Source organism: Leopardus geoffroyi, chromosome A2, assembly GCF_018350155.1.
Source record: "Leopardus geoffroyi isolate Oge1 chromosome A2, O.geoffroyi_Oge1_pat1.0, whole genome shotgun sequence".
NCBI lineage: Eukaryota > Metazoa > Chordata > Mammalia > Carnivora > Felidae > Leopardus > Leopardus geoffroyi.
The window spans coordinates 62,380,511-62,403,025 of NC_059331.1; the positions used below are offsets into that span (position 1 = coordinate 62,380,511).

At 58.0% G+C, this 22,515-nt stretch overlaps 1 protein-coding gene across 2 annotated transcripts in view; it reads left to right on the plus strand.

The window, feature by feature from the left end:
* ADCY1 (adenylate cyclase 1) overlaps positions 1-22,515 on the plus strand; it is a 113,828-nt gene that overhangs the window by 59,965 nt on the left and 31,348 nt on the right. For both annotated transcript variants that reach the window (XM_045494217.1, XM_045494218.1), the window contains exons 8-14: positions 638-793; positions 10,624-10,818; positions 10,990-11,087; positions 12,092-12,176; positions 17,762-17,851; positions 18,270-18,526; positions 18,784-18,910. In XM_045494217.1, coding sequence (XP_045350173.1) covers positions 638-793; positions 10,624-10,818; positions 10,990-11,087; positions 12,092-12,176; positions 17,762-17,851; positions 18,270-18,526; positions 18,784-18,910 — 1,008 coding nt within the window. The remainder of the gene's footprint in view (positions 1-637; positions 794-10,623; positions 10,819-10,989; positions 11,088-12,091; positions 12,177-17,761; positions 17,852-18,269; positions 18,527-18,783; positions 18,911-22,515) is intronic.

Consider the following 22,515-nt stretch of genomic DNA (forward strand, 5'->3'; position numbering starts at 1 on the left):
TCCTTTTAGGGCTCAAGTGAGAGGTTCAGGGCACAAGTGGGGGGCTCAGGACACAGGTGAGGGTGCAGGGCACAGGTGGCCCCAGCTCTCCTTCGGGACATAAGCGTGTCATATGTGGGGGACAGCTTCAAGCTTCGCTGTCGTGGTACGCCCACAGATCAGGGCTCTGCAGTCCCTGAGATGCAGCAGTCCCTGTAGCCTGGGGACCATGGGTGAGGGTGACCCTGGGCCAGGACAGGCTGGGCTTGCGAAGAAGGGGAGAGAGTGGCAGCTGCCAGCAGGGCCTGGAGGAGGGCCTGGTGAGGGGTTAGCACTGGGCCCCAGGGGGATGGGAGTGGAGGATGGTCTCTGAGGGGCAGGGACCATGGGGGTCGGCATGTGTGGTCCTTAACCAGGCTTCTGGGGTCTCCCCCTGGCCCGGCCCCACAGCTGTCCGCTGTTCTGCCCCCGGATGCCAGCTTCACTCTGGTTTTCTGAGGCCGTGGGTGTGGCTCTGTGCTGTGGGACCTGGTGCCGGTTCTGTTCACTTGTTTGGTCCCCATGACCTCCTTGAGTGTTCCCGTCTCGTTCATGCTCCAGGCTGGAAGGGCAGCACGGGTGTCCTCACTGGGTTTCTTTGTGCCACGTGTTGGCACAGATATTTCCAGGGCTGATCCTCTCTGACATAAAACCAGCCAAGAGGATGAAGTTCAAGACCGTGTGCTACCTGCTTGTGCAGCTGATGCACTGTCGGAAGATGTTCAAGGCAGAGATCCCGTTCTCTAACGTCCTGACGTGTGAGGACGACGACAAGGTAGGGGCCGCCATGACATGTGAGGACGATGACAGGGCAGGGGCACCATGACGTGTGAGGACGATGAGGTAGGGGGTGCCATGACACGGGAGGACGGCGACAAGGCAGGGGGCGCCCAGACGTGGGAGGATGATGACAAGGCAGGGGACGCCATGACATGTGAGGATGACGATAAGGCGGGGGCGCCATGACATGTGAGGGTGACGATAAGGCAGGGGGGCTGTCATGACGTGTGAGGACAACAAGGCAGGGGCCGCCAGCGCTGGTCCCTGAGCAGATGCACTTCGGCCGGGTCAGCCCTGGCCTTTTCCACTTCACAACCTTGTAAATGCCATTCAGGGCTGGGCTGCTTTTGCTTTCCTGCAAAAATCTTTCTGGTATCTTGTATTTTTATTTACTTATTTACTCTTGCAGTTTGGTTTTCCATGTGTGTATCGGGAAATTCGTGCTCAGACCCCCAGCCTCTGGCTGAACCCGTCCTCCAGATACTCGTGCATGTCAGATGTTCTGTTGGGAGGTCTGGCCGTGGCCTGCGAGCCGGGGGACCGTCAGACAGGCCAACCCTCCACGGGGAGCGCCTCTGGCTGCCCCTCCTGTCCCAGGCCTCCCCCTTTGCCTGCACGCTTCTCAGTGGTGGAGTCCTCTAGTGGATGGAAGGTGGCCTCCCCTTGGGTGTCCCTGCTGTGCGGCCTGGCTGCCAGGATTTTCCACCTTTCTTCTCAGCTCGGTCAGAGCCATCTTTGGGTTTTCTGCTCTCCTGCTGGGTTGTGGGGTGCTGCTCTGCGGGCGTCCCCACATCCACTCAGCCACACGGGCCTTGTGTTTCAGGGGGCGGGGGCCAGGGGCCGTGTCCCCGGAGCCCCGGAGGAGCCTGGTCTGCCACCCCTTCCCAAGCGGCTCTGAGCCTCGCCCTCCTGTGTCCTCGTGTCCTGGCGCCCAGCCACCATTGCTCCGTCGGTGACCGATTTCCATCTCCTGAGAGCGCACTGCGCCCCTCGCTCCCGGTTTCCCTGCCGTGTGGGTTTTGTGCGTTAGAAGGGATTCCATCCCTGCTTTTGGGGGAGAAGCTGCTGGCTGGGACTCCTGGGGGTTTGTTGCCTCCAAGGATTTTTTGTGGTTTTGCTGGTGAGCTCGTATTTGTGAGAATGTTGCCGGAAACCCCTGGACAGCTTTGCTGGTGGTGAATTCCATCAAGAGCGGCCTTCCCTCTGCTAGGTACCCGGATGGGCTTCACGTGCCTGGCAGGTGTGTGCACGTGTTCCTGGGGGGACCCCTCTGTGCAGAGCCGGGTCGAAGGTCACGTTCCTCACCGTCCCCTGTGCGAGGTCTCTCCACGTCAGTGTTTGCCATGGGGCCTGTGGAGGCACAGGCTTCCGTTAGAACTGTGACCTCACGGCCCACCCCGCTCAGGCCCCTCTTTGCTACGATTGCCCTGTGAAGATGATGGGCTCTAGAAACTCCGAGTCTCCGGCAGCAGAGGTGTGTCAGGTACCTGCCTGGCCTGGGCTTCTGAGTCCTGACGTCCTCCCGCGATTTCCTTTTCTCACAGCTTCCTGTGCATTTGGAAGTGCGTGCGTGAGCGTGCATATATGTATGCACGTGCGTGAGTTTCTGTGCACGCATAGGTGTGTCTGTGTGTATGCACATGTGTGTGTTTTCATACATGTGTTTACCTGCATGCACATGTATACGAGTGACTGTGCGTGCACGTGTGTGTTTGCATGTGTGTACCTAGGTGTGTGCATGTGTGTGTGCACATGCATGCATAGTGTGAGTTTGTGTGTGTGCATGTATAGGTGTGTGCATGTGTGTGCACATGTGTGTGCATTTCCATATGTGTGTGTGTGTGAGTTGGCCTGTGTGCACATGCATACGAGTGAGTTTATGTGCATGTGCACGTGTGTTTGCGTGTGTGCATAGGTGTGTACATGTCTGTGATTTTGTGCATGTGTATGTGTGTGTGTTTCTGTGTGTGCATGTGCGTGAGTGTGCATGTGTACATGTGAGTTTGTGTGCAGTGTAGTTTGCATATGTGCATATGTGTGCATGTGTGCACACATGTGAGCACATGTGTGCATACAAGCGCACATATGTGCGTGCATATGTGTGCATGCGTGAGTGTGAATATGCATGTGCATATATGTGTGCACATGTATGAGTTTGTGTGTGTGTGTGTGTGTGTGTGTGTGTGTGTTCATGGCCCCTTCCCTCACTGTCACTTGGAGTTGCCGCTGGATTGCTCACCCTGCGTCCTCTCCTCCCTCTGGGAACAGCAAGCCAGGCCTGGTTTCCGCCTGTCCCCAGTCCCCCGAATCCTGGCCCAGCCCCCGACACCCGGAATCTCCAGAGTGCAGGACGCCTCACGGGTGCTGCCTTCAGACTCTGGTCCTTCATTTGTGTTTGCCGGGGACAGAAGGTCCTGGCCCTCTAGCCTCCCACCTTGGGGGACACCTGCTGCCTCACTCTGTGCAGGCATGTGCTCCGGCCGCTGTCCCTGTCACCTCACCCTTCACCCCAGGGACCGAGGCCGAGTTCCGCAACCACTGTGCAGTTTCCAGGCTCCCCGTCTGCACACAGCTCCCCAGCCCGAGAGGGTCTCCCTGTGCCCCCGGTGAGCTGCCGGCCGGTGCATCAGATTTGACCACCTGTGTGTCCTGGACCCCGAGCTTCGGCCGCACATCTGGCCCCTCCCTCCAGCCAGTGCTTCCGGCCTCTGGCCCAGGTGGCTCCCCTGGTGGGGGCATGGAGGGACAGGCAGGTAGCCGGCTGGGGCCCGCGGCTCCCCTTCGTCCCCCTGCCTCATGGTTAGTGACAGCAGGCCCCACGGGAGGCCCTCGGGGGGTTGATGCGGGGCCGTGACAAGTCACGTGGTTCCTAAGGACGGGGTGGAGAGGTGCAGAGGCAGGGCTGGCCCGCCAGCAGGGGCCCCTAGTGAGGACTGCGAGCGACCACCGAGTGACCTGCAGGGCCGGCCCTTCCGCTGGCGGCTGCTGTCTCCACCGGCCCCCCTGGCCCCACTGGCCCCACTGGCCCCAGAGCCTGCCTCCCCGTTGGGATGAAGTCCCTCACCGGCCCCGTCTTCTGCTCATCCGTGTCCAGGCCTGACTCCTGTGCCGGTGCCACGATGCAGATGACAGATGTTGAATTTCAGCATCTCCCGAAGTGACCCGTCTGTGGTTTTGTCCCCGACTCACATGGTGAGAGGTTGCACGGGACCCTCCCATGTCTCCAGGATGCCGAGAAGCTGCCCCTCACTGTCTGTGCCACGCGGTCTGGGTGCCCGAGCTGTGCACTCGGCCCGTGCCTGCCCTCTGCTCTCTGCCTGGGACAGCGATGGCCCCCATCTCTGCCACCACAGCCACGCATGCGCCTCTTTTGTGGCTTTCAGTGGTTGTAGGCGGGGTTGCCCGTCAGCCCTGGACGGGTCAGACCAGGGCACCATCGCCATGAGCCGCTCACCCCTGAGCACCCCGGCTCAGGCAGGTGCCCATGGACCATGGTCAGGTCTCAGGCTGGGCCTGCCATCGGGGGTCAGCCGCAGGGCATCAGGAAAGCCGGTTGAGCATGGCCTTCATTTCTCAAGCCTCGGCAAGGACAGTTTGGAGAGCGGGCATGGGGTTTGTCACCCGGGACTCTCATCGGACCGAGCACCCCTGACTTCCCGGCCCCAGAGTTCTGTGGCCTCAGCGCCCCCGTCCCTGGCGTGTCCGGCTGGACCCACAGGCATCAGCGTGGCAATCAGCAAACATATTCCCTGGGGTCCCGGGCAAGCAAGGCGCGTTGCGTGGACCCTACGATGTCCCTAGTGAGAGAGGAGGCAGCAGCTTTATAGCAACACGCTTCACAGTTATAAAGAAAAGGGTAAATTCCTGGTAAGCACGAAGAGAGGAAAAGGATGGACGGAGAAGTGCGAGTCTGACCACTTCTGCGGGACGTCCCTTAGTCAGGACCCCAAGTCCATGGTGGGGCCTCTTCCCAGCCAGGGTCACTGGCCTGCAGGGCTCTGACATGGCTCCCGGCCTGTGTAGCTCTGACGTGGCCCCTGGCCCACGTGGCTCTGACGTGGCTTCTGGCCTGTGTGGCTCTCATGTGGCCCCCCGGCCTGCATGGCTCTGATGGTGGCCTCTGGTGTCCAGGCAGCTCAGCCGCTGCTTTGTGGAGGCCATGGGCACCCAGGCCCCAGAGGGAGAATCCCTCCAGTTCCCAAGATGACTGGTCACTTCTAGAAGGTTGTCTCTGAAGTGGTGTTTTAAGTTCGGGGCCCGTGGGGAGAGCATGCGGGGAGGGAGAGTGGGGTATGGGCTGGGAGGGGCTGACGCTGGGCAGGGCCAGTTCTCAGCCCACAATGTCCGGGGTGTCAGCCTGAGAGGAAACCGAGACCCAGCTTGTGCTTCGCGGGTGGGAGATGTTTCCGTCGTCTGCGCTGCTCACCTGAGGGGAGCTGGGCGTCCACGCTGGGTGTCCATGCGGGGCGTCCATGCGGGGCATCCGCGCTGGGTGTCCATGCTGGGCCCCAGGGGTGCACTCCTACCTGGCCCCGGCCAGGCGACCGTCCTTCCCACCCCGCCTCACCACCCACGCCCCCAGCAGCCGCATCCCAGAGGAGCGGGGGTCCAGCAGGAACGGAGGGGCAGAGGGACCCCAGCCCCCGGGAATGCTACCTCACACATGTGGGCTTCCACGTGGACTGGGGCTCCTGACCCGCCCGCTGGTGGCAGTGGGGACCTGCTGAGGACGGTGAGAGCCAGCTTGAGTACTCCATCGGGGGGGACATGCTTCCAGCTCTTCACGGGCGTGAACATTCCAGATCCTCACGACCATCTGCTGTCATCATTTCACAGACCGGGAAGCTGGAGCACAGAGAGGTTAAGCGGCCCACCTGGGGATGCACGGCCCTTGGTTTTCAGGTCTCTGCACTCGAGCCACTGTCCTTCCCTTTGGCGGGTTAAGGGAGAGGCTCAGACAGCCAAACTCCACGTTGAAACAAGAAACAAGTTTTGTCTTAGCCTTGATGTTGATCTGTTTTCCAAGGAAATACGTGCATGTTGTGGGTAGCAGAGAAAAGCATGCAAAGAGGGGAGTGGCACTGGCTCAGGCCCTGCCCCATTCAAGGAGCTGTGGGTCAGGGCCTGGGGGTCAGGGCGCAGTGGGCGCTCTGCACGCAGGTGTCCTGCATGACCTCACGAGCCCGCCCAGGGTCCCGAGTGAGGACGACCTTGGCCCCCAGAACTCAGTCCTGCCCCCTTTGCCTCTGCAGACGTGGGCAGGTGGGCTCAGCTAATCCTCCCGAAACAGCCGAGGTCGGGGGGCCGTGCTCTGCCTGCCATTCCCTGCGCGCTGGACCCTCATAGGAGCTGAGGGCTCTCAGGTGGTGGGGGTGGTGGGTGCACAGATGCGTCAGGTCCGGAAGACAGCGCGTTCACGGAGGCCAGTTCAGGATCACGGGCCCTCTGGCCCTGCTCGCCGGTGGGTTTTCCTGGGCTTGTTCCCGGGCCCAGGGAGGCAGGGGCCATGGAACTGGAAAGAACACACTCGCAGCCTGGCATTGGTGCAAACATCAGCGGCTTGCGGGCGACAGGTTTCTGTCCTTACTTAGTTTACGTTTCCACAGCTGTCCGGAAGTCAAGGTGATGCACTGCACGGACCCCCCACGTGTCAGCTGTGGCATCAAGCCGCCCGTGCACACACACAGGCTCTGGGGCCCTCAGCGGCCTCCCTCGCGGTTGTGCCTCACCCAGCTCCCGCGTGGGGAATGGACTTGGGTGGGTGGTGTGTGTGGCTCTGCCCCGTCCCGTCCTGGTGGCCGCGCTCAGGATACGGAACGTTTCCATCACCGCCATGGTCCCCCTTCTACTGCGGTCACGCCGCCACCCCCAGCCCTGGCTCCGCTGAGTCCTCTCCATCCCAGTGACCGTCACTTGGGAACGTCGTACACGTGGAATCCCTTGGTCTGCGCCCTGTGAACTTGGCTGTTTCTTCACTCAGCACAAAGCCCTGGGGTGTCTCCAGGCTGACCCTGTGTCAGCAGCTCCCCCCTTTCTGTGGCCGGCTGGCATTCCACGGTGTGGATGGACCGCCGTTGGCTTGACCACTCTTGTTGAAGGACATTCTGGTTGTTTCCAGCTTTGGCCACGACAAATAAAACTGTAGTGAGCTCTCACGTCGAGAGTCCTGTGTGGACGTGAATGCTCCTTTTCTGGGAGGGATGCCCAGCCGTGCATCAGGGTACACAGGATGGGTCTTGTTTTGTTTTCTTTTTTTGAGAAACTGCCCACCCATTTTCCGGATTGACTGCCCCACCTCACATTCCCACCAGCCTCGTACGGGATCCTGCTTCTCTGTGTCGTCGCCTGCACTCGATACTGCCGCTATTGTTTTTTAATTTTGGCTGACCTAGTAAGTGTGTAGTGACATGTCACGATTTTATTTTGCATTTCCCTGGTGGCTAATGATGCCGACCATCTTTCTAGGGGCTTATTTTCTTTAAAAAAAATTTTTTTAGATGTTTTATTTATTTGAGAGAGAGAGGGAGAGAGAAAGCACGGGAGGGACAGAGAGAGAGAGGGAGACACAGAATCCAAAGCAGGCTCCAGGCTCCGAGCTGTCAGCACAAAGCCTGATGCGGGGCTCGAACCCACAAACCAGGAGATCACGCCCTGATCTCCTGGATCTCTGGATGCTTAACTGACTGAGCCACCCAGGTGCTCTTCCAGGGGCTTATTTTTTATCCGTGTTTTCTCTTCTGTTTTGGTGAAATGTCTGCTTTCTGATTGGATTGATGTTTTGGTGCTGTTGTCTTGTTTTTCCACCTGTGTACAGCATCTTTCACAGGACAGACATTGTAAACTTTGAAGATGTCCAGGTTACCGATATTTTTTCTTTTATGAGCTGTGTTTTTGGTGTCCTAAGAACCATCTATGTAGCCCAAACCCCGAAGATTTTAACGTTTCTTTTAAGAGTTTATACTTACCAGTAAAACCTTGGTTTGTGAGCATAATTCTTTCCAGAAACATGCTTGTAATCCAAAGCACTTGTACATCAAAGTAAATTTCCCTGGAAGAAATAACGGAAACTCAGATGATTCATTCCACAACCCAAAAATATTCATACAAAAATGATTACAGTACTGTAACATGATACAAAATAATAAAGAAAATATAGAATATAAAGAAAAATAAGTTAATCTGCACTTACTTCTGAAAACCTGGTGGCTGGTTGAGGGAGACGAGAGAGGAGGGTTACTGTGTAGGACGACTTTCACGATCACTAATGGAATCACTGCTGTCTGTTGGTCCCATGGGATCTTCTTCTGCATAGGGGCCCTTGTATACGCTCACATGGATGTTGACTACAGTGCAGTATTAATAAACTCTCGTCGTAGACTGTATTTACTGTAACTGGTAATAAGGCAGTGGAGGAAAGGGTCTCTGTCCGCAGGCAGCCTGAGCTAGAATGAAGCAAAGCGTTCCTAAGCTCACTCTTGTACAGAAAAGCAAAGGACTGTCCACAGGTGCTTTGAAGTGACAGAAAAGACACCAGTGCCAGTTGTGGGCACCTTCCAACGTGCTGAAAAATCACTGATTTCTGCCAAACACCACAGCCTGAGACCGAGCATCCGAGCCTGGGAGATGATCGCCCACAATCCCGCAGAGAGAGAGAGAGAAGGACCATTGGCTCAGTTGTGATCACATGTCATTCAGTGTCATGTTCGACTCATGTTGCAAGACATCACTTGCTTATCAAGTTAAAATTCTTAGAAATGTTTGCTCGTCTTACAGAACCCTCGCAGAACAAGTTACAATCCAAGGTTTTACTGTGTATGTTTTATAGTTAATCCTGTGATCCATTTTGAGTTAGTTTTTATTTTTTTTTATAAGGTATGAGGTTTAGGTCAAGATTTGCTTTTTTGCTTATGGACGTCCATTTGGTCCAGCACCATTTGTTGAAAAGACAGTTTTTCTTCCGTTGAATTGCTTTTGGATTTTAGTCAAAAACCTTGACCATACTTATAGGAAGCTGCTTCTGGGCTGTCTGGTCTGTTCCACAGACCTTTGTGTCTGGCCCTCCACCAACACCATACCATCCCAAGTAATGTAGTTACACAATCAGTCTTAATGTTGGGCCGAGTGGTGTCTTTCACTATATTATTTTTAAGACAAATGAGCTATTCTAGTCTCTTTGCTTTCCGTTTAATATTTAGAAAAAGCTTGTCTATCCATAAAAAAGTTCCTGTTAGGATTTTGATAAAATTATGTTAAGCCTGTGTACATCAATCTGAGGAGAATTGATATCTTCACTGTGTTGTGTCTTCTAATCCCCAAGCACGTGTTTCTCCATTTATTGAGATCTTTAATCTCCTTCATCATCAGCATTATATAGTTTTCAGCATACATGTTGTGTTCGTGTTTTGTTAGATTTGTACCTACTTCATTTTTCTCTGTGATTATGAATGGTCCTGAATTTTAATTTCATCTTCACGTGCTGATTACTGGTATTAAAGAAATACTTTCTTTATGTTCATCTTGTATCTAGTGATCTTGTGGAATTCATTTGTTTTCCTCCCCTTGGAACTTTCTATGTAGACCATCATGTCACTTATCATAAGGATAGTTTTGTTTCTCTCTTTCTAATAAGTTTGTCTTTATTTTCTTTTCTTGCCCTATTGCAGTGGATGGGGTTTCTAGTACTGTGGTGAAACTCCGTCTTTCACCAGCGAGTATGACGCTGGCTGTCAGTATTCTGTAGATCTTCCTCATCAGGTTGGGGAAGTTCCCCTCCCTCCCTAGTGTTCTGATGATGTTTATCAAGAATGGGTATCGAACTTTGTCAAAATGCCTTTTGTGCATCAATTCATACAACCATGGGGTTTTTTTATATGGTGGTTAATCGGGTGTTAGTGTGATATGTTGCATTCGTGTACAAATATGTAAACAGCCTTGTGTCTCTAGATGTGGTCATGGTGTGTACTTCTATTCATATTGTGCTGAATTCTATTAGCTACTATTTTGTTAAGAATTTTTACATCAGTATTGAGAGAGATGGCCTGTGGTGTTCCTTTTTTGTACTGTCTTGGTCTGGTTGTGTTATCAGGACAATACTGACCTTGTGAAGTGAGTTGGAAGGTGTTGCCTCTTCTGTTTTCTGGAAGAGATTGTATAGAGTTAGTGTTAGTTCTCATTTAAATAGGAGAATTCTCCAGTGAAACCATCTGGGCCTGGAGATTAATTTTTCAGGAAATTTGAATCTATGAATTGAATTTCTTTAGTAATTACAGGGCCAGTCTAACAGTGTTTCATGTCTGGTGAGTTGTGGTAGTATATGTGTGCTTGGAGTAGTTCACTGATCTAAGTTGTCAACTTAATTGTGTACCACTGTTCAAAGTATTTCCTTCTTGCCCTTTTGGCGTCTTCAAGGCCTGTAGTTGAATCGCATTTTTTTTCCTGAATCTGTTAGTGTCTTTCCCTCTTTTCCTTTGTCATGCCTGCTACAGACTTTTCAGTTTTACTGATATTTTTAAAGAACCAATTTCTGTTCTATTACCCTGTGCTGGGCACTGCCTCTCATCCCCCCCTCCCCCCATCCACACGGCTGCCACACACGCATCGTGTGACCCCATTTGCGGACACGGAGCCCCAGCGCCGACGCTGAGCTAAGTCCCCTGGCATCTCGGGCGCCAGCCGGCAGTGGAACTGTGACCGCATCTCAGGCCCCCAGCCCCGGGCCCCCAGACTCTGCAGCGGGCGAGCACATGGGCCCGAGGGGGCGAGAGAGCTTTCTCTTCAACACGAGGAGGATTTGTTGACGTTTCTTTCTCTCCCCGACGGCCGCAGCGGAGGGCGCTGAGAACCGCGTCAGAGAAACTGCGAAACCGCTCGTCGTTCTCCGCAAACGCCGTCTACACCACCCCGGGCACGCGCGTCAACAGGTACATCGGCCGCCTCCTGGAAGCGCGCCAGATGGAGCTGGAGATGGCGGACCTGGACTTCTTCACCCTCAAGTACAAGCAGGCTGAGCGGGAGCGCAAGGTAGGTGACCGGGACCTCAGGAGCGCGGGGGATCCCAGAGGCCCCTCGGCCGTGGCCGCCCGCATTCGCTCTTCCGGACGCGGCCGCGGTTCCCAGGGGGGCACCCTCGGGAGGACCCCGCGTGTCTCCTGGAAGCCGCAGCCACCAATGGCGGGTCTCTGTGTCTCCTAGTACCACCAGCTTCAGGACGAGTATTTTACCAGCGCTGTCGTTCTGGCCCTCGTCCTGGCCGCCTTGTTTGGCCTCGTCTACCTGCTCATCATCCCACAGTGAGTGTCGGGGGCCCGGCGGCCGGAGGACAGGGGCACGGGGGCTCCCTCCTTGTCCGCTGGTTACTCCCCCGCGGTCCTGGTCACAGCTAGCTATCCATTTGCCCAGTGGCCGGCTGTGCGAGGCCCCGACGCACATGTGCGGGACGCTCGCTCTGTTTCTAACGTTTAACTGAGCCAGTCCTGGGACGCCGTGTATTTTCAGCATCTCCATGCACACACGTGCACCCTCAACTTCAGGACAGGTTTTGAGGGAGGAAATGCAGCTGGGTTTCCAGGCGTGGGTCATTCCAGACATGTTAGAATGAGATAGCAGGCTCTAGGGAGGAAGAAAGAGGTAGCAGCAGAGCGGCATCCGGGCTGCTGAGTCACAGTGAGTCTGGTAGGGCTGTTTCTTGGTGGGGACGATACACCTGTCTCCCAGACGGAGCACTTTCTTTTTTTTCTTCTGTTTAAAAAAATTGTTTTTATACATTTATTTATTTTTGATAGAAAGAGACAGAGCACAAGTGGGAGAGGGGCAAGACACAGAATCTGAAGCAGGCTCCATGCTCTGAGCTGTCAGCACAGAGCCCGACACGGGGCTTGAACCCACAAACCGCGAGATCATGACCTAAGCTGAAGTCGGACACTTAACCGACTGAGCCACCCAGGCGCCCCTCAGACGGAGCACTTTCTTAATGAGCCCTCCCAAGGGCAGTAGTCCCCTTAGAGCCGCCCCATCTCCAGACACCATGAGCGAGGTGACCTCCCAATGGCCCTGCCTGGGGATCAAGCCTTTTCTAGAAGAGCCGCTCCCAGATGAACTCCAGTCAGAGGGCAGTGCCCGGTGGCCAGCCCTTCGTGAGAGAGGACCTCTCGGCCTCTCTCCGTCCAGGCCCGACGGAAGCTGGGGTGGAGGCGGGAAGGGAGCTGGCGGGGTGGGGGCTAGGGGAGACTCCCAGGCAGCCAGTGGGCACACGGCACCTGCTCCAGCCACGGTGACCCTGCATCCTCTGCCCTAGGAACCTGGTCCTCCTGCTGCTGCTGGCCTTCTGTATCTGCTTCCTGGTGGCCTGCGTCCTGTACCTGCACGTCACCCGGGTCCAGGTGTGTGTGTGTGTGTCGTGTCCTGTGTGTGGCCTCCGCCTGCCCTCTCAGGAGCGCAGGTAGGGCGGTGGAGACCCTGACCCCCTCTGGAGTAGCGGGAGCTCACGAAGCCCCGTCGTGGGCTGGGCGCTGCTGGGAGTTCTGGGAGCACCTTGGGGACACGGGGCAGGCGGTCTGTAGTGATGGAGTGAGGGACACCCGTGAGCACCTTCTCCTGAGTGGAGAGTCCGGAGCAGGAGGCTGGCGGTCTGTTGTGCACTCATGTGGTAGTTGGGGTTCTCTGTTGGCTTTGCTGTTGTGACTTTTGGGGCAGGGCTGGGTTGGCGCCCCGAGCGGCCATGCTCCCAGGGGGGCGCTGGGTCCCAGCCCCACGGTGGCCTCCAGGCCTCATCTCCACGCCCCCCATTTCCCTGTCACCCTGCAGCTACGGTGGCAGACCCAGTGTTAGCTTTGCATGATTGTGGGAAACAGCAACTTTGTGAAAAACTAAATTCGGTTTTATTCACTTAGCTGCGTTGCTATGCATAGGTAACTTCCTTGTTTTTAACTGGGAAAATTATACTTACCTAAACCATGTTTCTGACTTTTTCATCTTCATAGAGGGAGTGACACTTGCACTCCAAGGAAGACAGCTTAGTCATGTGATTGGCTTCTATGGCCTGCTGTGCCCTCCGGGGAGCTGGGAGCCGGTGCGGGTGGACACTTGCTCCTGGCAGAGGCGGCCTCAGGTCTCCAGCCGGACGCGTGTAGATTCAGAGTCTGCCAGGCTGTGGGCGGCCCTGTGCTAGTTCTGAGCATTCCCGCCGGGGCATGGCCCAGAGATGGGTAGGGGGGGCATAGAGACAGGATCAGAAGGCCAGTTTTCAGAAGAGCAATTTAGCCCTTTGCGTTTGAGCAAACGTCTCTGGGATCAGGTGTTCGTGTGGAGTGCAGGCCTTTGTGCGGGGGCCGTAAGGGATGATACTTTACAAGAGACAAAATCGCCAGCTACGTACAGGTCTCAGGTGACAAAGGGAATTTGCTGCCTCACATACTCAAACGCCCGAGAGAGGAGGGAGGGCCCAAGCTGGTTTTCTCCGGGGACTCCGTTCTGCCACCAAGACCCAGGCTCTGGGCCCTCCTGCCTGTGGGGCCGGCCTTCCTCGGGGCGTGTCGTGGACAGCCGGCTCTGTGCTCACCCAGCAGCACAGGGTTGGGAGGAGGCCTGGCGTCCCCTCAAAACCCGGCAGCCTCCCTCCCAGCTCCCTGGCCTCTGGCAGGCGGAGCCCCTGGGAAGCGGCATGTGCACACGGGGGCGTCCGGGTGCCCCTGCCGGGCGGAAGGGATTCAGCCTTCTCCCTGGCTGGGTCTCTGCCCCTGGTGGAGCCCGGCACCTGCAGCCAGAGAGCAGAGAAGATGGAAGTAAAGCGGCTGGCGGGCAGGCACACCTTCCCTATCTCGCTGCTTGGGGGACCCCTGCCCCACCCGGTACCCGCCCCCACTGCCCGGTCCCCGCTGCTCCCTGCTTCCAGGCTCTCATGTCTGTCCTCTCAGCCCATTGACAGGTGACCACAGCCTCCAAGGGGCGGGGGCGGGGGCGGCCAGCTGGCTCTGCACTCCAGGCACCATGAGGCCAAGAAAGGGAAGGTGCCCGTGGGCTTTGTCGGGGGTTCCTTCAGTCCGACTGTCAGCAGGTCCAGTTTGGACGGTTGTGGGACTGTCACCACCGTTCCCAGTAGCCCGTCCCCAGTCTTGCCTGTGGCCGTCCCCGTCCCCACACCAGCCCAGGCATGTGGCGTCCTCCCAGCCCTCCTGCTTCCCTTCTGCCACCTGCTGGCCATACAGACCTGGTGTGGGTGACCCGGGCCCCAGTAGTCTTTGCTGAGTAATGGGTCCGCCCCTGGTAAAGCCAGTCACAGCTGCCACCCGCCACCACAGGATGCCATGTGGTCGAGGGACGCTGCCTCCTCACTGGCCTGGGGCTCGAGGGAGAAAGCGTGGGGACCACTGGTGCCCGTCACAAACGTACCAGATACGTATTAGTCTGAACGTCTTTTCTCTCTTTATGTAACCAACGGTAAGAGAACTTTGCTATTTTGACAAATGTTTTTCAGGGTCTTGGGACAATCAACAGGATTGTTCCCTGCGTGGTTTCGCACGGTGCTGTCCACAGCCCCGTGGCACACGGCTCTGAGAGAGCTACCACACCGTCGGCACCACAGCCGACGCTTTTCACTGTCTGTGAAGCCTCTGCTTTGGGATCGCAGGGTCACGGTCAGGCCGGCGGGATATCCCAGCACGTAGCCATTGCCATGCTCGTTTCTGGGGAGAGATGGGAGGGTGAGACATCGTGCACGTCTGTGGGTGGAGTTTCCATGGAAGCATGTGGGCGGGGAAGGCAAATCCACATGCAGAGCAACTCCCCTGGGACAATGGAGGGAGGACAGCGAATCCTGCTGCCGCGGGCGGGGCCCCAGGTGAGGTCGGCAGTGTCACTTGGTCAGTGAGGGGGCTGCCAGCCTCGACACTCATCCCCAGAACCCTCCCCCGTGTCTCCCGTCAGAAGGGCACCGTGCGGGGGCTCCCCGTTGATCTCTGCGGTGGCCGTAGTCAGGTTGGCCCTCGTGAGCGGAAGTCCATGTTCCTGGGCGTCACCTCCATCCCTGCCACGGTGGCCACTGTGTCTGCGAGCCCATAGGGCGATAGCTGGGGTGACTGGGGAGGGAGGCCGACCGGTGTCCACAGAATGGGTGGTCTCACCTGCTTGGTTAGCACACTCCTTGTCTGCCACGTCCTGCGCCGACTGGTGTTCACATGGGACACCGGTGTTGCCCGCCCAACGATACGGGTCTTCCCGCATGTGTCTGCCCCACCGGTGACTTCCTGTCACAGTGTTCCAGCCATGCCTCTTCCCGGACCATCCAGCCAGACCGGCCGGGGCCCACAAATCGGCGAATGATCGCACACGTGGCCATCACTCCCTCCAAGCCAGGTGCCCAGCCGGGCGCCGCCTGACGTCCGCGAGCAGCGGTGTCTGCTGTTCCTCTGTCGGCCAACGTACACTATCCGTGAGGCCAAGGGGTAGCTGGAGCGTGGACTGCGGCCTCTGGGCCGCTTCTCTGTGTGATTTACGTGCATCCCATGGCCTGCTGGGCCCCGTCGTGGCCGTGCCTCTCCCATGGATGACGGAGCGTTGCTGTGCACGCCCGGCTTCAGGGCCTGGAGGGTCAGCCAGCACCCGGCTCAGGTCCCGCGGCCCCTTGCTGGCCCGTGGCCAAGTGGCGAGTCCCTGCAAGGCCCGGGAGCAGGACGCGGGTGTCTCCAGAGAACGGCTGGACTTTGCTGCGAACCCCGTGCAGAACCCGAGCTGCGGTTCACAGGTCCGGGCGGCCAGCAGCGCCAGGGGTCCGACCCACAGTGAGCTCGCGAGCAGAGGGGGCCCGTGAGTCAGCGTTAGCCGTGTTCTTGCCTCTGGTGGGTCTCGAAGTCCCCAGGGTGAGCAGTGGGGGGGGGGGGGGGAGAGGTGCCTGTCAGGTGGGGCGAGGAGGACGCAGCGGGGTCCTGTGAGTGTGAGCTGGTGGGGACCTGCGTCCCCATTCTCAGGCAGCTGGGGTCAGCGACCCTGAAGCAGGGCCCAGGAGAAAGGTGACAAAGAGTGACTAGGTCACACAAAGCCGCAGTGTCAGCCCACATCATGGCCCCGGTGTGGTTTCCTGGCTCGGCAAGGCAGCGTGCCAAGTCCTGTGGCCCCTTGGCGTGGGTTTTGTGGAAAGATGCGATCTCTGCAGTGGCAACGTTGGGGCGGGGTCAGTGCTTGGAGCGGCTGAGCGCCCACTCTGCTGGGGAAGTGTACCGTGGCCGCCCACAGTGTGGACTGTGTCACGGGAGGTCATGTGGTGCCCAGGAGGGCAGGTGACTGAGACCCAGCTGTGGTGGCTTGCTGGCGCTCTCATTTCCACGGAATGGCATGTGGCATGGCGCATAGCTGGTGGGAAACAAAGCTAGAAGTGCCGAACGAGTGGATCCGTGACTCTGTGAATTCCATCCATAAATAAACCACTGCGTGAGTGGTCACAGCTCGCTGAGCATGGTATCGGGTCAATAGGGCTCAAAGGCAGGGACCGGACCCAGAGCGTCCACGTGGGTGGCTTGTGTGTCCTAGATAGGAAATGGCCGTGGGAGCCCGCCCCTGTTTGGCCATTTGCCACACAAGTGGGTGTGGCGTGCTCAACTGGGTAGCTGCATGTGACTCTGTGTCCCTGAGCCCTGCACAGCTGCCCTTGCTGTGCACTGCACAACCGGGATGCGGCCTCCGTGCACCCCGGACAGGGCTTGCTCAGCCTCAGCCAGCGGCTCTCCCCTCACCGCCTCCCCGAGGGACTTCTGTGCCATTTCTGCCTCTCCCGGGGCTCCAGGGGCCAGGCCTCACTCACCGCTGTGCCCCCAGGGGCTCCTGACATCCACCGCTGGGAGGAGCCCTCCCGTGCTTGCTGGGTGAATGTGCGAGCTGCGGGTGCCTTGTCTGGGTGGGGGCGACAATCCCGTGGCCGCGTCCTCAGTCTTGTGGGGTGACGGGATCACACCAGGAGGGGGGTCGTGGGCTCCAGGGCTGTACCTTTGCTCTCTGAGGTTGGGGGCCCAGCATGTCTGCACGATGCAGCTGGGGCTCAGGGATCCTGACCGGGACCCAGATCTGTAGCTGCCACGGCACAAGCCCCACAGCCATCCGGTGCCCTGGCCCACAAAACAGGCAAAGCGGCGCTGTCAGCCTGCCCCCAGACCGAGACAACCAGGGTCCTGACCTCCCCGGGAGGACCAGGCACCCCAGCTGCTTGGGGGTCTCGTCAGCAGCTTGTGCAGGGTCCCTGCAGGCTTGATTTTAGTTTTTGTTTCGAATTTCGTGAGCCTGAGTATAAAAAGAGGTTCATACTTTTACCCCCGAGGTCATCTGTTGGATATTGCAAAACGTATTAAAATAGACGTAAAATTAACTTCCTAATAACTTAACAAAACTGACATGAAGCCGGTGTGAAGGAAATGATAAAACTTACATGAAGCAGAGAAAAGACGACGCGAGTGCGTGTGAATTCTTGCTATTTCTGAGATGGAGTTAAACGTAATAAAAGCGTGACTAACGGATTCAGTTCATTTCGGTGCCCGAGTCACAGCGTGGGATAAGGCTGGCAGGGGTGCTCTTAAAAAAATTGTTTCTAATATTTATTTTTGAGATGGAGAGAGAGTGCGATCGGGGGAGGGGCAGAGATCGAGGGAGACACCGAATCTGAAACAGACTCCAGGCTCTGAGCTGTAGGCACAGAACCCAATGAGGGACTTGAACCCACAAACTGTGAGATCATGACCTGAGCCCAAGTGGGAAGCTTAACCTGCCAGCTCCCCAGGCCCCCCAGGGGGTGCTCTTTTTAATGCAAAGATACTGGGTTTGTTTCTTTTAGTTGGGGCAGCTTTTCACCTGGGAGGTGAAGCCTGGAGCACAGCCTAGGAATCTGCGTGGCGGGTGAAGTCCGGCAGCCCCCGGGGCCCTGCGCTCTGCACTGAGACTGTTTCTGTGTTTCGGCTTTTTCACAGTAACCTGTGTTACTGTCCAGTGTTTTCCAGGGTGCCTGACGATTCAGATCCGCACCGTCTTGTGTATCTTCGTCGTGGTCTTAATCTACTCCGTGGCCCAAGGATGTGTGGTGAGCATCTCAACAGGCAGCAGGGCCCGCTGGTCTCCTGGAGGCGTGAGGTGTGGACGGGGGCCGAGGGGGCTGCTGTCCTCTTCACGGTGTGCAGGGGATGGAGGGGCGGGGCAGGAGTAACGGGGGAGGGGGAGGCAGGGACAGGAGCACCGCGATGGGGCTGGCCGCCTGGGGAGGAGGAGGGCGGGGGTCTCCTGCCCCCTGGCCCTGTGCACCTTGCACTGAGGAGCCTTGAAGGCCGAGCAGGAGGGGGTGCTGCAGAGCCTGCTGGGTGGCTCCTGGGGTTGTGGGTCGGAGTATCAGGGTGGGGGGAGCCTGGGCAGGAGCGCCTCGATGGGGCTGGCAGGCGGGGGAGGAGGGAGGGCTGGTCCGGAGCAAGTGCCTCCCGCCATCCTTGTCCCTCCGTCCCCTCCAGGTGGGCTGCCTGCCCTGGTCCTGGAGCTCCACCCCCAACGGGTCCCTGGTGGTCCTGACGCCCAGCGGCCGCAACGCTGTGCTGCCTGCCGCGCCCTGTGAGTCGGCGCCCCACGCCCTGCTCTGCGGCCTTGTGGGTACCCTCCCGCTGGCTGTCTTCCTGCGGGTGTCCTCCCTGCCCAAAATGATCCTGCTCTTTGTGCTCACGACGTCCTACATCCTGGTCCTGGAGCTCAGCGGCTACACCAGGGCCCCCGGGTAGGTGCGCGGCTCCCTCCGGAGCACAGCCGGACGGGCATTGCCCGTTCTGGTTTGCGGACCAGGAAGCAGATCGCCTTGGTGGCTTCTCCGCGTGTCCGTCTGGGCCCCAATTCCAGCAAGGCCTTGGCTTTCCCGGAGGGAGCGGCTCTAGCCAGGGCCAGTGCTCTGCACGGCTGAGAGTCGTGTCCGGGGACACGTGCGGACAGCTCTCAGATTCCGCGCACCGATGGAGTTTCCTTCCTGGTCTTCCACAGGGGCGGCGTGGCGTCGGGGCGCAGTTTCGAGCCGATCATGGCCATCCTGCTGTTTTCCTGCACCCTGGCCCTGCACGCCCGTCAGGTGGACGTCAAGCTGCGGCTGGACTACCTCTGGGCGGCACAGGCAGGCCGAGCTCTCTCTGCTTCCGGGAGGGTGGGGTGTGGCACAGGGAACCCTGGGAGGGCACTCAGGGGCTCCTGCCGGGCGCCAGCTCAGTGTGCGGGTGGGGGAGGCAGCGCTGGCAAGCTGGGCACAGTCTGATGAGCCCTGTCTAATGACCGAGAGTTCGGCGGTGTTTCGGGCAGTGAGTTCCCCATCCCCAAAGGCATTCCACCGAGTGGGGCTGTGGTGCAGAGTGGCTCAGCCTTCGCTGCACTGCATGTGACAACAAGTCTCTTCAGGTCATGGGAGACTCCAGAAAACGCTGACTCTTGCACGGTCCCCCCACGATTTAGTGGGTCTACAGGAGGGGGGCAGGAGTCTACACTGTTAACACGTCTCCTGGGAAAGAGGCTTGAAGGGGGCAGAGGAGAGTGGTCCATGGGCCCTGAGTCCCAGGCAGGTGGTATGCCCCGTGCATCTGCCGTGTGACCCACTCACAGGTGCACTTTTGGGTCCAGCCCAGGATGTATGGCTGGTGTGCCCTGACCCCCTTGTCACCTGCTGTGTCCCCAGCCTTTGGAAGGGGAGGCCATCTGGCTTTCTGGGCCAGCCCGTCCAGGTTCACACTCCGTCTGTGCAGCCTGCAAACTTCTGGGCCCTGGGCCAGTTGCTTCCCCATCGACGGATGGGCAGGGGGTGTGCACGGAACGGAGACCACCGCATGTTAGCTGCCACGTGTCATCTCACTCGATGTTTGGGGAAGCAGCTCTTTATTGGCCGGGGCCCTGGCTTGCATTTGGTCTTTGCGGCAGCCCTGCCCAGGAGGTGGGACGGGCACGGCTGTGAGGGCCACCTGTGTGCAGGCCCAGGCTGGTCGTGGCTGAGCTGGGATGGCCAGGGCTCTGCGGTGTCCAAGGTGGTGGGAGCTTCCTTGTACCAGGAGCCCAGCCCGGGGCCAGGGCACAGGGATGGCCGGTGTCCGACCCTAGAGAGGTGACACCCAGGGGATTGGGGTGACGAAGGCTGTCTGGGTCCCTCAGGCCAATGGTTCAAACGTGAGTCTCTCTGGAGACCAGTGCAGACACACCTGGAAGTGATGTTTGCTGGCTGTCAGGGTACTCTGGGGCCCCATCCAGGTGACACCTAGAATTTTCCCTGCCAGTGCGGAATACAGCAATTGTAGCTTCCTACCCGCTCGAGCTTGGCGGCCAGCCTGGTGCACAGTAGGTGCTCGGTGCGGCCGAGTGCCCTTCAGACACCGCGTTGTGATCTGTTGGGACACTCCACCTGCAGGCAAAGGACAGAGGCAAGGGGTCGGCCTGCTGGCTTTTCTCTGGTTTAATTCACCTGGGAAGACGGATTCCGGCCGCGCAGATTCCCGCCAGGACATCCGGGCTGGTTGTCTGTTCAAGTTCAGGGAGGACGATTCTGTGGCTTTGGGTAAACAGAAGAGGAAAGACGCGTGTGTGTGCACATATCCGTGTGTTCTGTGCACATATCCGCGTGTGTGTATATATGTACGTGCATAGGTGTGCCGGGCAGAGAACGTGGCTTATTTATTCTTTTTTTACGTGACGACCTTCCTGAGACAGAATCCACACTCAACAGTTTGTGTAAAGCACGCAGCTCGGTGGCCTTCAGTGTATTCAGAGCTGTGTAGCCATCACCTCAACGTTAGAACATTTCATGTCCTCCAAAAGAACCCCGTGCCCATCAGTGGTCACCACCCCCAACCCTGAGTGGCCACTACTCTCCTTCCTGTCCCCATGGATTTGCCCATCTGGGTCATTCTCCATCCGGTGTGCCGGGTTTGCTCCTGCTCCGGGGATGCCCCCGATTCTGAGGGTCCCGCCGCCCAGCACTGCCCTCTCTCCACACCTGGACTCTGGGCAGGTGGAGGCCACGGAGATCCTGAGCCCCTCGTTTCCGTCCCCATGGGGATGGGACGCCAGGGTTGGGCTGCGTGGACAGGGTAGGACCCGAGTCCTGCTGCAGATAGGGGAACACACCCAATGCTGGTTCTGCCCCTTGAGGGACTTGGGCTGTGCCACCGCCGTCCTGCACGAGGGCCCGACCACGGCCCCACTCGTGTGAAGTCAGGGGGGTTGCAGACCTTGGATCGTCTGACAGATGGGTGGGTTTGGGGCAGCCCCAGCATGGCCCAGTTCCTGGGACACCACCCTGGAGGGCATCCACCCCAGGGAAGGCCACCAGACAAGACTCACGGCCTTTGGCCAAGGGACACAGCCAGCCCTCAGTGAACATGCCGGGAGGGACCCAGGCCTCCCCACTCCTGCTGGCGCTCCACACGGGCCAATTCCGCTGGAGCAGGTGGCTCGGGGGCCTGTTGACAGTGTCCTGTGGGAGGTCCTGAGTCAGAGCAGATGCCGAGAGGACACCTGTGTACAGGGCTCCCAGAAGGAGATCTGACTGCTGCTATTTGCCAAAGCCTCGCCAGCTAGCAGAGAACAGCGTCTTCAGTGGGCTGTGCCGAGGGCCACCGAGCTGGCTGTCCAGGGCGAACAGGCCGGCCGGTCCCTAGATGTGTCCTCCCCGCCATCAGCTGGCCCCCGTGATCTCAGATCTTTTAGTTGTGAATAGCTGCTCAGAGTGTGAGAAAGACAGACTCCTGTGGAGCCGGAGAGCCGGCCTGGCCTGGAGGCGCACAGACCTGGGCTCCCAGCCCGTGCACTTGCTGGGCGCCTGCTCTGTGGCCAGGCGCTCACAGAGCAAGGCTGAGGTCGCATTTTCTCCCCTCTGGCTTCCCACGTGCTTTCCTTGGCTGTAGTGTCCCTTTAAGTGTCGGTCAGCCTCATGGTTGACCCTGCCCTGGGGTTCCCCACCGACAGTACCCCTGTGCCACAGCTGGCCCCCGCTTCTGAGTGAGCCTTCCATTGAGTTCAGTGAAAGAGAGACCCTCCCTGTGTTATGAGGAAGGGTTGCCTTCAGGGAACACACTGACACATTTTTGCAAAGATGTGTGACAAGAAATGTCACCTAAGTTTCCCGTAAAGCCAGCAAAACAAGGAAGTTTCCAGACTTTGCCCGATTACCCCCTGGGTAGGTACGTCTGTCATGTACACATCACAGTCACATCACAAACTATTGTGAAACGGCCGGTCCGGAGCCTGGGGGTTAATTATCTACTGACACCAGGCTGGTCACATAAACCCACCTAACCTGGGGCTGTCACGATGCTTTGTTTCCAGTGTGGTTCCTTCCTTTGCGCTCAGTAAATAATCATGATGCCGATGGTAGAGCAACATTCTCTGCCAGTGAATGCTTAATCCTGGAGCGGGATTCCCACCGGTACTGGCGCCATTTTGTCCACTCTCAGACGGAAGGTGGCCCAGGCATGGGCTTGGGTGTGACGTAATTATGGTTACATGTATTATTGGGATTCACTTTGCTAAAATTTGGTAAGAGTATCAGTGTTCATGAGTGACATTGTTCTGTAGTTCTCTAGGCCAAGAGGGCTTTGATGTCAGAGTAAAGCAGTCCTCACAAGGCGGGGGTGGGGGGGGGTTCCTTCCTTTTCAGGTTTCTGGAAGAGTTTGTAGAATTGGTGTTGTTTCTTCCTCCAATGTTTAAGGAAGTGAAGCCCTCTGGGTGTGGGTGGGTGAGTG